A 13,297-nucleotide genomic window follows, 5' to 3' on the forward strand; every position below is an offset into this window, starting at 1 on the left:
CTGTAGAGATCCGCACTCGGCAGAGCAAAATAACAATTTTTTTTTGGTTTATGGTATAAGAGGCATGTTTACTATTTATATCTTACCCTGAATTGTGAGCATGGGTAAGAGAAGAGATGAACCTTTCCGAAATCATCTCCAGTAACCAACAGTTTCTTATCATGAGATCTGCAGACGCCGTTGATATCAGTTCCATCTGAACCCTCAGGCCACAGTCCTGTAGCAAGAGATATTCATTACAGACACTGAGAAAGACGTCAAAACATTTGAATTTACTCAGCTTCTTTTAGTATTTCTTAATGCTGCATAGCCCATATGTCTTCACACAGGTTAGTAATCTAACCTAAAGTGTGGTAAATTTACTACCATGTTTCAACAAGCAAAGTCTAACACACTTCTTTTCTTTAATAAAACATTAAGCAATGCTGATATTATGTGCTCATGGGAGCTCACTGTGGTATATACGTTTCCAATCTTAATTTAAGAACTGTAATAAAATCAACTAAACAAAGTGTGCAAGGAGACTGCTGGAAATACTGCAGCCTCACTTACCAAATACCTGGAAATACTGCAGCCTCACTTACCAAATACCTGGAAATACTGCAGCCTCACTTACCAAATACCTGGAAATACTGCAGCCTCACTTACCAAATACCTGGAAATACTGCAGCCTCACTTACCAAATACCTGGAAATACTGCAGCCTCACTTACCAAATACCTGGAAATACTGCAGCCTCACTTACCAAATACCTGGAAATACTGCAGCCTCACTTACCAAATACCTGGAAATACTGCAGCCTCACTTACCAAATACCTGGAAATACTGCAGCCTCACTTACCAAATACCTGGAAATACTGCAGCCTCACTTACCAAATACCTGGAAATACTGCAGCCTCACTTACCAAATACCTGGAAATACTGCAGCCTCACTTACCAGAATACCTGGAAATACTGCAGCCTCACTTACCAAATACCTGGAAATACTGCAGCCTCACTTACCAAATACCTGGAAATACTGCAGCCTCACTTACCAAATACCTGGAAATACTGCAGCTTCACTTACCAAATACCTGGAAATACTGCAGCTTCACTTACCAAATACCTGGAAATACTGCAGCTTCACTTACCAAATACCTGGAAATACTGCAGCCTCACTTACCAAATACCTGGAAATACTGCAGCCTCACTTACCAAATACCTGGAAATACTGCAGCCTCACTTACCAAATACCTGGAAATACTGCAGCCTCACTTACCAAATACCTGGAAATACTGCAGCCTCACTTACCAAATACCTGGAAATACTGCAGCCTCACTTACCAAATACCTGGAAATACTGCAGCCTCACTTACCAAATACCTGGAAATACTGCAGCCTCACTTACCAAATACCTGGAAATACTGCAGCCTCACTTACCAAATACCTGGAAATACTGCAGCCTCACTTACCAAATACCTGGAAATACTGCAGCCTCACTTACCAAATACCTGGAAATACTGCAGCCTCACTTACCAAATACCTGGAAATACTGCAGCCTCACTTACCAAATACCTGGAAATACTGCAGCCTCACTTACCAAATACCTGGAAATACTGCAGCCTCACTTACCAAATACCTGGAAATACTGCAGCCTCACTTACCAAATACCTGGAAATACTGCAGCCTCACTTACCAAATACCTGGAAATACTGCAGCCTCACTTACCAAATACCTGGAAATACTGCAGCCTCACTTACCAAATACCTGGAAATACTGCAGCCTCACTTACCAAATACCTGGAAATACTGCAGCCTCACTTACCAAATACCTGGAAATACTGCAGCCTCACTTACCAAATACCTGGAAATACTGCAGCCTCACTTACCAAATACCTGGAAATACTGCAGCCTCACTTACCAAATACCTGGAAATACTGCAGCCTCACTTACCAAATACCTGGAATCCTAGAGTGCAGGTACAGGAGGCCCATTCGATATCTCGGGTTGCTTCCACACTGACTACCTGCTTGCATGCAGATGGGACCCCTGTGCAGCAACAAGGTGCAACAGCATTAATTACATTCAGTTCTCAGTGGCTTCAGTTGGCTAGCTGTTAAGTGTACAAAAACTGCACTTGTAAGTGATTCTGCTCCTATGAAAAATATTTGTATTTCAACTATATTGGCAACTGTTTGTACAGAAATCAATGTGTTTTGCTTTTCCACACACATTCCATGCATTTTTTGCCTAGAGAAGAATGAGTAATCATTACACAGGAAATGATTCCTTTTTTTATATATATACATCATTTTAATTTATTAAAGCAAAATACATAAATGGGTTCATTAGTTCAACACTTGATTGTCACTTACAGTACAAGATCTCATAGTCTCCTGAATTAGACATCAGATACTGGGAGTCAACGGACCAGTCCAGGTGAGTAATGAAACTGGAATGACCCTGAAATATAAAGGACAGGAACAGATGCAATACTTCATAGATAGAGCGAGACTCAACAAGTCCTTACTCGCCTGCAGCTTTCCGAGTGTGCCATGGAGTGTGCATGTCACTAGAGACTACTCTGAAACACTGCAGACACAAACCTCATGCCTGGCGAGGTCTGCTTTCATCTCTCATTGTCTAGGATGGGTTTAGTTGGGACTAATTAGAATTAGTGCTGAAGATCAGAAATGTACAGCTAGTAGCATAAGCTTGTTGAAATACTTCAATCAACATGACACTGGGAATGGCAGATCCAGTATATGAGGAAACTAGCAGTATAATAATAAAAATAATAATAATAATAATAATAATAATAATAATAATAATAATATAATAATAATAATAATAATAATAATACGTGGTGTTAAATGTATTTTCAATTATCACAAAGTTGAAAACCTTACTGAGCACTTCCCAACTCTGCTGTATTTTCTGCCGCTGTCGCTCACTCCGTAGATATAAATGTAATTGTCATGAGATCCAATGGCCAAGAAGTGACCATCTGCAAACAGAGACAGAAGTGAAAGTGAAAGAAAGCCCCACAGGGCCAGACTGATCCCAGTTAAACATTTACCTGCCATCTAAAGTGGAGGGGATGTTAAAGGATTCTCTGAAATGACAGTGTTCTAGCAGAAATAGCCAAGTGCGATTGAATTGCTACATTCATTATAAAGTAATATGAGAAGACACTGATTAAAACATTCTTCAGGGTTTGCAGAGATCAGGCTGGGGTAACCCCAGGCCTGGACAGCCCTTCTACACCAGGGTCACCGGTCTAGTGAAGCAGATAACAGCTTTAGCACCGGGACGAAGGATTCATTGGTTCAAAGAAACAATCGAGAGCATGGCCTGCACTGGATTCCATTTCTATTATAGCAGCACCACAGCCATGAACTGATCAGGAGGGGCCAGAGCTCCCCATCCAGGTCCTGGGGCACCCCCTGTGTCTGCTGGTTTCATTCTAACTGAGTTCTCAGTTACTTTACTGAATTATTCATTAGTTTAATTAGACCTATTTAATTGTTTTCAGCTTTTAAACAGTTGGATTTTTCATGTTAGCTATACAATTGTATAAGTAACTTGAAATCAGCAAATTTTTAGGGACCGAGAACAATTAAAAAGGTCTAATTAAGCACATTATTAGCTCAATTAAGGGTTGAATTTACTAAGTTTCTTTTAGATTGGGAAACCCTGTGTTAGAACATCATACAGGCTGTATGAGAGAGGACAGCGGTCTTCAGGTAAACCCCAAACTCAAATGTGACGGTGAGTTTCCTGCCTCCTAACCTGGTGAATAGCGCATAACTGACAGCTGCTCACTGCCATCTGTGTGAACTGTGACCAAGTCCTTTGTCTCTGTGTCCAAAACTAGCCACCTGTGACAAAAACGTGGAGAGAGTTGAGAGGTAAGAGGATGTGCAGAAAACACCCCGGCAAGAGCAAAGCAACATGACAACCAGAAAAGCAAGTGCCTGGTGCAACTCAAGCATGCATTCACCCCTACTTTTGTATTTTTGTATATGAGTCCCTATACGGCACAAGAGTGTTCCCTGTGTATCTTTTACCGTGCTTGTAAAGGACCAGCAGGCAGTATCTGAGCTACAGATCTCTTACAGTGCCTGTAAAGGACCAGCAGGCAGTATCTTACTTACAGTGCTTGTAAAGGACCAGCAGGCAGTATCTGAGCTACAGATCTCTTACAGTGCCTGTAAAGGACCAGCAGGCAGTATCTGAGCTACAGATCTCTTACAGTGCTTGTAAAGGACCAGCAGGCAGTATCTGAGCTACAGATCTCTTACAGTGCTTGTAAAGGACCAGCAGGCAGTATCTGAGCTACAGATCTCTTACAGTGCTTGTAAAGGACCAGCAGGCAGTATCTGAGCTACAGATCTCTTACAGTGCTTGTAAAGGACCAGCAGGCAGTATCTGAGCTACAGATCTCTTACAGTGCTTGTAAAGGACCAGCAGGCAGTATCTGAGCTACAGATCTCTTACAGTGCTTGTAAAGGACCAGCAGGCAGTATCTGAGCTACAGATCTCTTACAGTGCTTGTAAAGGACCAGCAGGCAGTATCTGAGCTACAGATCTCTTACAGTGCTTGTAAAGGTTCAGCAGGCAGTATCTGAGCTACAGATCTCTTACAGTGCTTGTAAAGGACCAGCAGGCAGTATCTGAGCTACAGATCTCTTACAGTGCTTGTAAAGGACCAGCAGGCAGTATCTGAGCTACAGATCTCTTACAGTGCTTGTAAAGGACCAGCAGGCAGTATCTGAGCTACAGATCTCTTACAGTGCTTGTAAAGGACCAGCAGGCAGTATCTGAGCTACAGATCTCTTACAGTGCTTGTAAAGGACCAGCAGGCAGTATCTGAGCTACAGATCTCTTACAGTGCTTGTAAAGGACCAGCAGGCAGTATCTGAGCTACAGATCTCTTACAGTGCTTGTAAAGGACCAGCAGGCAGTATCTGAGCTACAGATCTCTTACAGTGCTTGTAAAGGACCAGCAGGCAGTATCTGAGCTACAGATCTCTTACAGTGCTTGTAAAGGACCAGCAGGCAGTATCTGAGCTACAGATCTCTTACAGTGCTTGTAAAGGACCAGCAGGCAGTATCTGAGCTACAGATCTCTTACAGTGCTTGTAAAGGACCAGCAGGCAGTATCTGAGCTACAGATCTCTTACAGTGCTTGTAAAGGACCAGCAGGCAGTATCTGAGCTACAGATCTCTTACAGTGCTTGTAAAGGACCAGCAGGCAGTATCTGAGCTACAGATCTCTTACAGTGCTTGTAAAGGACCAGCAGGCAGTATCTGAGCTACAGATCTCTTACAGTGCTTGTAAAGGACCAGCAGGCAGTATCTGAGCTACAGATCTCTTACAGTGCTTGTAAAGGACCAGCAGGCAGTATCTGAGCTACAGATCTCTTACAGTGCTTGTAAAGGACCAGCAGGCAGTACAGTCTGATCTGAGCTACAGATCTCTTACAGTGCTTGTAAAGGACCAGCAGCAGGCAGTATCTGAGCTACAGATCTCTTACAGTGCTTGTAAAGGACCAGCAGGCAGTATCTGAGGTAGTGAACTGGAGGTATCAGGAATAGAGAATTCCAAAGGGAAAAGTTTTAAGAAAACTCCCCTGACAGCTGGAGGAACTGAACTTTGATTTGATTCAACTATTCCTATATAAAAAGTAAATCCTAATAGGCTCTTCATTCAAACTTTCTTTTAACAATGGGTGTGAAAATGATCTAGTCCACACAACCCAAAGTGAGGTGCAGAGCCTAATAAAGTGACCAGGCAGCCTAAAGGAGCTTCTCAGAAGGGTCTTGAATACATTGTACACATTTCTACTATATATTATGTACGCTTTTCACAATTTTTTCATTACTCCAATTACGAATTTTCAAGACTATAAAAAACCCCAGAAATTTTTAGATTAAAATAATTCTAGTTTTCTGGCAATTCTAATTTATGATGAACTACACTTTCCATTAGAAATAATACATTTCCAGCATTCTACAGTGTGTGTATATCTGAGTGGCCAGTAGGTGTCCCCCTTGCCCTGGCTTTCTGTTCTGTCTAAGAAGAGAGAGGAAGGGAACACTGTGAGCTCATGCAGCATACCTCCCAGTCTGCGTTCCTATAGCGACAACGGCTCCAGAGGAATGGAAGCCACCTGACTGTGCTGCGTCCTGCAGAGAGCAAGGAGAGAAGGGTTACTACAGTGAATACCAGAGAGGGGGCAGGCCAAACACACAGGACTAGTCTGCAAGGAGAGAAGGGTTACTACAGTGAGCACTGGAGAGGGGGCAGGCCACACACACAGGACTAGTCTGCAAGGAGAGAAGGGTTACTACAGTGAATACCAGAGAGGGGGCAGGCCAAACACACAGGACTAGTCTGCAAGGAGAGAAGGGTTACTACAGTGAATACCAGAGAGGGGGCAGGCCAAACACACAGGACTAGTCTGCAAGGAGAGAAGGGTTACTACAGTGAGCTACTGGAGAGGGGGCAGGCCACACACACAGGACTAGTCTGCAAGGAGAGAAGGGTTACTACAGTGAATACCAGAGAGGGGGCAGGCCACACACACAGGACTAGTCTGCAAGAGAGAAGGGTTACTACAGTGAGCACTGGAGAGGGGGCAGGCCACATACACAGGACTAGTCTGCAAGGAGAGAAGGGTTACTACAGTGAATACCAGAGAGGGGGCAGGCCACACACACAGGACTAGTCTGCAAGGAGAGAAGGGTTACTACAGTGAATACCAGAGAGGGGGCAGGCCAAACACACAGGACTAGTCTGCAAGGAGAGAAGGGTTACTACAGTGAGCACTGGAGAGGGGGCAGGCCACATACACAGGACTAGTCTGCAAGGAGAGAAGGGTTACTACAGTGAGCACTGGAGAGGGGGCAGGCCACACACACAGGACTAGTCTGCAAGGAGAGAAGGGTTACTACAGTGAATACCAGAGAGGGGGCAGGCCACACACACAGGACTAGTCTGCAAGGAGAAGGGTTACTACAGTGAGCACTGGAGAGGGGGCAGGCAACACACACAGGACTAGTCTGCAAGGAGAAGGGTTACTACAGTGAGCACTGGAGAGGGGGCAGGCAACACACACAGGACTAGTCTGCAAGGAGAGAAGGGTTACTACAGTGAGCACTGGAGAGGGGGCAGGCAACATACACAGGACTAGTCTGCAAGGAGAGAAGGGTTACTACAGTGAGCACTGGAGAGGGGGCAGGCAACACACACAGGACTAGTCTGCAAGGAGAAGGGTTACTACAGTGAGCACTGGAGAGGGGGCAGGCAACATACACAGGACTAGTCTGCAAGGAGAGAAGGGTTACTACAGTGAGCACTGGAGAGGGGGCAGGCAACATACACAGGACTAGTCTGCAAGGAGAGAAGGGTTACTACAGTGAGCACTGGAGAGGGGGCAGGCAACATACACAGGACTAGTCTGCAAGGAGAGAAGGGTTACTACAGTGAGCACTGGAGAGGGGGCAGGCCACACACACAGGACTAGTCTGCAAGGAGAAGGGTTACTACAGTGAGCACTGGAGAGGGGGCAGGCAACATACACAGGACTAGTCTGCAAGGAGAAGGGTTACTACAGTGAGCACTGGAGAGGGGGCAGGCAACATACACAGGACTAGTCTGCAAGGAGAGAAGGGTTACTACAGTGAGCACTGGAGAGGGGGCAGGCAACACACACAGGACTAGTCTGCAAGGAGAGAAGGGTTACTACAGTGAGCACTGGAGAGGGGGCAGGCCACACACACAGGACTAGTCTGCAAGGAGAAGGGTTACTACAGTGAGCACTGGAGAGGGGGCAGGCCACACACACAGGACTAGTCTGCAAGGAGAGAAGGGTTACTACAGTGAGCACTGGAGAGGGGGCAGGCAACACACACAGGACTAGTCTGCAAGGAGAAGGGTTACTACAGTGAGCACTGGAGAGGGGGCAGGCCACACACACAGGACTAGTCTGCAAGGAGAGAAGGGTTACTACAGTGAGCACTGGAGAGGGGGCAGGCCACACACACAGGACTGGAGAGGGGGTAGGCAACATACACAGGACAGTCTGCAAGGAGAGAAGGGTTACTACAGTGAGCACTGGAGAGGGGGCAGGCCAAACACACAGGACTAGTCTGCAAGGAGAGAAGGGTTACTACAGTGAGCACTGGAGAGGGGGCAGGCCACACACACAGGACTAGTCTGCAAGGAGAGAAGGGTTACTACAGTGAGCACTGGAGAGGGGGCAGGCCACACACACAGGACTAGTCTGCATACACAACCCAACGAACCCTTCTGCTTATTAATACATTGATTTACTTAAAAATCAAACCTGCGGTACATTACTTGGGTTTCAGGTAAGGGTACTTTTGGGTTAGGGATAGTGTTGGGTTGGGTAGGATTAGCGTAGCGGTGTACCTCCATAGTCTTGCTCCAGACGGGGTGGTGAGAGGAGGAGTCCCAGAGCGTGACGTGCTTGTCGTGGCCACAAGTTAAGAACTGGGGTTTAGATGGATGCACTGCCAGGCCCCAGAGCTCGTCTGTGTGCCCCTGCAACAGCAATCACAGCAGATTAACAACACACTTTTATTTTGGTTTATTTTGATGATCATTTTTGGAGAATTACAGATTGCTACATGTTTTATTGATCTCATATACTTATTATTTATAAGTAGCCCCTTTTTACGGTTCTCTTTAAAAAAAATAGGGACTCGTATGCACTGATTGCGTCCGTCCGTCTGTCTGTCTGTCTGTCTGTCTGTCTGTCACACTGTACTTGGTCAACATAATGACCTGGATTTCAGAACCAATCTTCAACAAGCGTTTCTCATACAATCACCTACAATCCAATACTCTTAGTTTTACACAAATATTCTTTAACCTTATTATGTGATTGGGAGCACCCTGTCTGTGTGCATGCACTGGTTTGCATGTGTAAGATTGGGAGCACCCTGTCTGTGTGCATGCACTGGTTTGCATGTGTAAGATTGGGAGCACCCTGTCTGTGTGCATGCACTGGTTTGCATGTGTAAGATTGGGAGCACCCTGTCTGTGTGCATGCACTGGTTTGCATGTGTAAGATTGGGAGCACCCTGTCTGTGTGCATGCACTGGTTTGCATGTGTAAGATTGGGAGCACCCTGTCTGTGTGCATGCACTGGTTTGCATGTGTAAGATTGGGAGCACCCTGTCTGTGTGCATGCACTGGTTTGCATGTGTAAGATTGGGAGCACCCTGTCTGTGTGCATGCACTGGTTTGCATGTGTAAGATTGGGAGCACCCTGTCTGTGTGCATGCACTGGTTTGCATGTGTAAGATTATGAGCACCCTGTCTGTGTGCATGCACTGGTTTGCATGTGTAAGATTATGAGCACCCTGTCTGTGTGCATGCACTGGTTTGCATGTGTAAGATTATGAGCACCCTGTCTGTGTGCATGCACTGGTTTGCATGTGTAAGATTGGGAGCACCCTGTCTGTGTGCATGCACTGGTTTGCATGTGTAAGATTGGGAGCACCCTGTCTGTGTGCATGCACTGGTTTGCATGTGTAAGATTGGGAGCACCCTGTCTGTGTGCATGCACTGGTTTGCATGTGTAAGATTGGGAGCACCCTGTCTGTGTGCATGCACTGGTTTGCATGTGTAAGATTAGTCCACCCAGGGAGTTTTAAAGTCATAATGTCTTCTGAACTATAACTGCATTCAAGTCATTTCAGCTGGTGCAAGCCAGTTCCACTTTTCTAAATAAGCTTCCGTCAGTTAGTGCAGATCTGTTTACCTGGGTGATTGGGTTGAACTCCCCATACAAAGTGCCTTGAAGGACGTAGTTTCTGGTCGTGCCGATAAGAACACACTCTCCTTTACTTTCAGCCACTGTCCGGACAGGTCCGTATGGCTCAGGAATCTGTGAGGGGAGGGAAGAAAGGGGCACTTGGTTGAACAAGCGTGCAGAACTATACTAGGGCACTGAAATGTATCCATAGAAAGCTTGAGTAATCAAACAGGTCACCAGGTTTTAGGGTAGCAACTACTGGGTTCACGCCTGCGCTAAGCAGGCTGTATGGACTGCATGTACTGCACACAGCCAGCAGGGGGCTGCTCTGGAAGCACCAGCCTTTGGAAATGCTGTTTCATCTGAGTCCTATTTATGCCTGGTTATTTTTACACTGGAACTGAAATGGAGGGACTGACTGCTACACTACACAGGTTTATATAGAACAGTGGTTTGAATTCTAGAACCCTATTTAAGAATGTGCACATCAGGGTTCCGGTGGTTCTCCAGCCTCTCATAGGGCATTGTGGCAGTCTGCAAAGAGGTCTAGTCACAGAACCTTAAGGAAGCACTAAAGATACACTTAAATGTTTTTAATAGGTCAGTGTCTCACGTTAGCCAATCTGAGTGCTGGAATCCGATTATCTGATTAGATGCAAACCCTAACAGACTGTTTATTCCAGGAATATTGAATTGCAGCACATGCACAGCAATGTGTGCAGCGGTGTGGTTTCAGACCTCACGCACACACGGCAGCTCTCACCTCAACCTCCTGTATCTTCTGGTAGTTCCCATCCCAGGAGACCAGCTTTCTGTCTTTCCCACCGCCTGACACTAACGTGCCATTGCGTAACATGCAAAGTGCAAAAATGCCACCTTCATGTGCCCCTTGAATAGCACAGCTAATCCTATTAGTACCTGCAAGACAAACAGCAAAGGAGTCACAAAGAACGAAAGCCACGCTTCACCTGACAAGCTGTAACAGTGGAGGGGCCTCTTTTTAAACAGCACATCTAACAAGGCTGACTTGCATATGGACTGTGTATATAAACAGCATGAGCCTTTGTACCTGTTGTTTTTGCCATTTGTTTTCCTGTTTGCATTACTAAGGATGTGTTCAAATATTAAAACAATCAGACAAGCACTGCTTGAAATGTATTCAAATGACCATGTTCGTATTCATTCATATAACAGAATTTATAAATGACCATCGAAAAGTTATCATGCAAAAGAAACCAATGTATAAACGACGTCTGAAATAAACAGCACACATTCTGCTGTTTAATAGGTCATTTGATGAGGTCCCAGGTACCGAGAGATTCTTTTTCCTGTAATATAGTACTAATTATACTTCAGTTTTACAGCTAATTCAATATTCAAACACAGCTTGAAATGAACATTCGAATGTGGAAAGCCTGGGTTAGTCCCAGCACTAAATATTGTGAGATGAGGGTTTGAAAGACTTCTTTGCTCCCGCTCTGTAGACCAGGGCACAGCTCTGCATTACCTTTCCCCCACACCAGGATGTTCCCACTGGAGTCCCCTGTTATCGTATCCCCATTTTCCGAAAATGTCACACACAAGACGAACTTGGGCTTCTCTTGTTTCTGCAAGAAATAGAAACATTTACAGAAATGCATTTTCTACTACCTAGGGGCTTAAAAATAAACCCTAAATACAAAACCTCTCCAAGGCTTAAATGCATGGAAAAGAATGTGGGCTAGGTGGCGCTGTGGGTGAATTCACTAGCCTTTACCAGATGCATTTGAATCTAAATACTTGAGAATCAAGAAAACTTTTTTTCAAAACTACACATGGGCATAGTTATTTGTGCTGCATATTATCTTTCAATCTAGTTTTTAATAATGCAATATTTTTTCCCCCTTTATACCTCAAATAAGCCTTGCTTCTTAACTAAAGAGCCGCTTTCTAAGGTCCAGAAGTACAGGTGAGATTTTCCGCAGGTCACTATGATGTTGGTGTCTGTCGGGTGGAAATCTGCTGCAAACACAGCTTCATTGGAACACTGGAGACAAACAGAACAGAAGAGGAAGAAAGCAGAGAACACAATGAGATTTCAAACAGCTCACACTGAACATCAAACTGGAAAACTAATAGCATAACTGGAGAAAAAAAATGCAAATGCAGGACTTGCAATTCGATTTATTGTCATATAACGAAGTTAACAGAACAGAATTATGCTGCAGACTATGGAAGGGAAAGAGAACGCTTGCAGTTACAGTATCTCTTTCTGTTGCGCTAATTATAGATGGAATGAGAGTCTTGTGATGACAGCAAAGTCCCAGCTTCAGGCAACTGGGTCTCATGCATATTGCTAGGGATTAGGGATAGTTTTTCAGCCAATAAGGTTGTGAGCTGACAGGCCACCGACCTATTAGAATGCAGGTTAACATGTCATCCAATCAAAAAGCTCCCAGGAGTATCTACACTTATCTGCTGTCGCAGATCGTTTTCAGCAGTCACATTCTGTTTTAAGGCACAATGGAATACCTTGACTTCAGCGAGCCTCTCCTCTTTCTGCCAGTCCCACACAGAGAGAACATGATCATTGGAGTCGTCCACTGCACAGAGATTGCTGCCTCCGTTCTGCGAATCACACGCTTTATTCATTCATTTATTGATTTATTAAAGGTAACTTATTCAGAAGAAGTCCTCTGAGATGCAAGCACCTCCTTTGCAGGGACATCCAGAGACACAACTTCACATCACTGGCAAATCTGTTCATTTATGTCCATAATAAATTACAGTAAGAATATTTCTAAATTGGAGAGGGAACAGAAAATCAAAGGATGAGGAGACCCTTTTGGCTGCTGCACCCTTAACACTACTTTTGAGTTCTCATGAATACACTGAAATCAATTGATCAGTCGCTAATGAGATGACAGTTGAAGCTTCATTTCATGCATAGCAGAACAGAATCAACTTCGGTATTTATTCCTTATTTATTGATTGAGTTTTACTAGGAATACATATTTAAAAAATGAAAAAGCTGAGCTCACAGATTTTGAGAAGGCGATGCACGTCACTGCCCGGTCGAAGAAGCCCATTCCGAGCACGTGGAGCGTGTTCAGACTGACCGAGTCCCAGACTCGCACATGAGGGGACAGCTGCTGTGGAAGGTAGAGTCAGATCAAGGGTCACTGCAGTGTTTTAACATCTTTCTTATCAAGAGCCGTCGTCATACAACAGGATCTTCGTTGACTGACTGACCACATGAGCTGTCAGAGAAGAAACTGCGCTCTGTTCTGGAACGCTGTAAAAAGAAAACTAAACAGGGATCCTTCATAGGACTGATTTCCTTGAAGATTCACCACATTGTTTCCAAAGAATCACTTTCCTTGGTTGTAGCAACAGGGGGATGCAATACTTTTATGCTTCTGAGTTTTGTCAGAGGAAAGTAAAAAAAAAAAAGAAATCTCACTTTCGCATCTCATCATGTATAAATACAGAGCTGTATTTATAAAGCATCCGTGTGCCAGTAAAGGCAGAGGGCTGCGTTCATTGAATAT

At 44.7% G+C, this 13,297-nt stretch overlaps 1 protein-coding gene across 5 annotated transcripts in view; it reads right to left on the reverse strand.

Moving 5' to 3' along the window:
- LOC121324263 (echinoderm microtubule-associated protein-like 1) overlaps window positions 1-13,297 on the reverse strand; it is a 70,566-nt gene that overhangs the window by 1,764 nt on the left and 55,505 nt on the right. For all 5 annotated transcript variants that reach the window (XM_041265952.1, XM_041265954.1, XM_041265953.1 and 2 more), the window contains 13 exons: window positions 12,788-12,898; window positions 12,279-12,374; window positions 11,659-11,793; window positions 11,275-11,374; window positions 10,531-10,685; window positions 9,774-9,899; window positions 8,417-8,548; window positions 6,101-6,168; window positions 3,769-3,857; window positions 2,886-2,983; window positions 2,352-2,439; window positions 1,930-2,025; window positions 87-217 (listed from right to left, as the gene is read on the reverse strand). In XM_041265952.1, the coding sequence (XP_041121886.1) occupies window positions 87-217; window positions 1,930-2,025; window positions 2,352-2,439; window positions 2,886-2,983; window positions 3,769-3,857; window positions 6,101-6,168; window positions 8,417-8,548; window positions 9,774-9,899; window positions 10,531-10,685; window positions 11,275-11,374; window positions 11,659-11,793; window positions 12,279-12,374; window positions 12,788-12,898 (1,425 nt within the window). The remainder of the gene's footprint in view (window positions 1-86; window positions 218-1,929; window positions 2,026-2,351; window positions 2,440-2,885; window positions 2,984-3,768; window positions 3,858-6,100; window positions 6,169-8,416; window positions 8,549-9,773; window positions 9,900-10,530; window positions 10,686-11,274; window positions 11,375-11,658; window positions 11,794-12,278; window positions 12,375-12,787; window positions 12,899-13,297) is intronic.

The sequence above is a fragment of the Polyodon spathula genome, chromosome 12 (assembly GCF_017654505.1).
Source record: "Polyodon spathula isolate WHYD16114869_AA chromosome 12, ASM1765450v1, whole genome shotgun sequence".
Taxonomy (NCBI): domain Eukaryota; kingdom Metazoa; phylum Chordata; class Actinopteri; order Acipenseriformes; family Polyodontidae; genus Polyodon; species Polyodon spathula.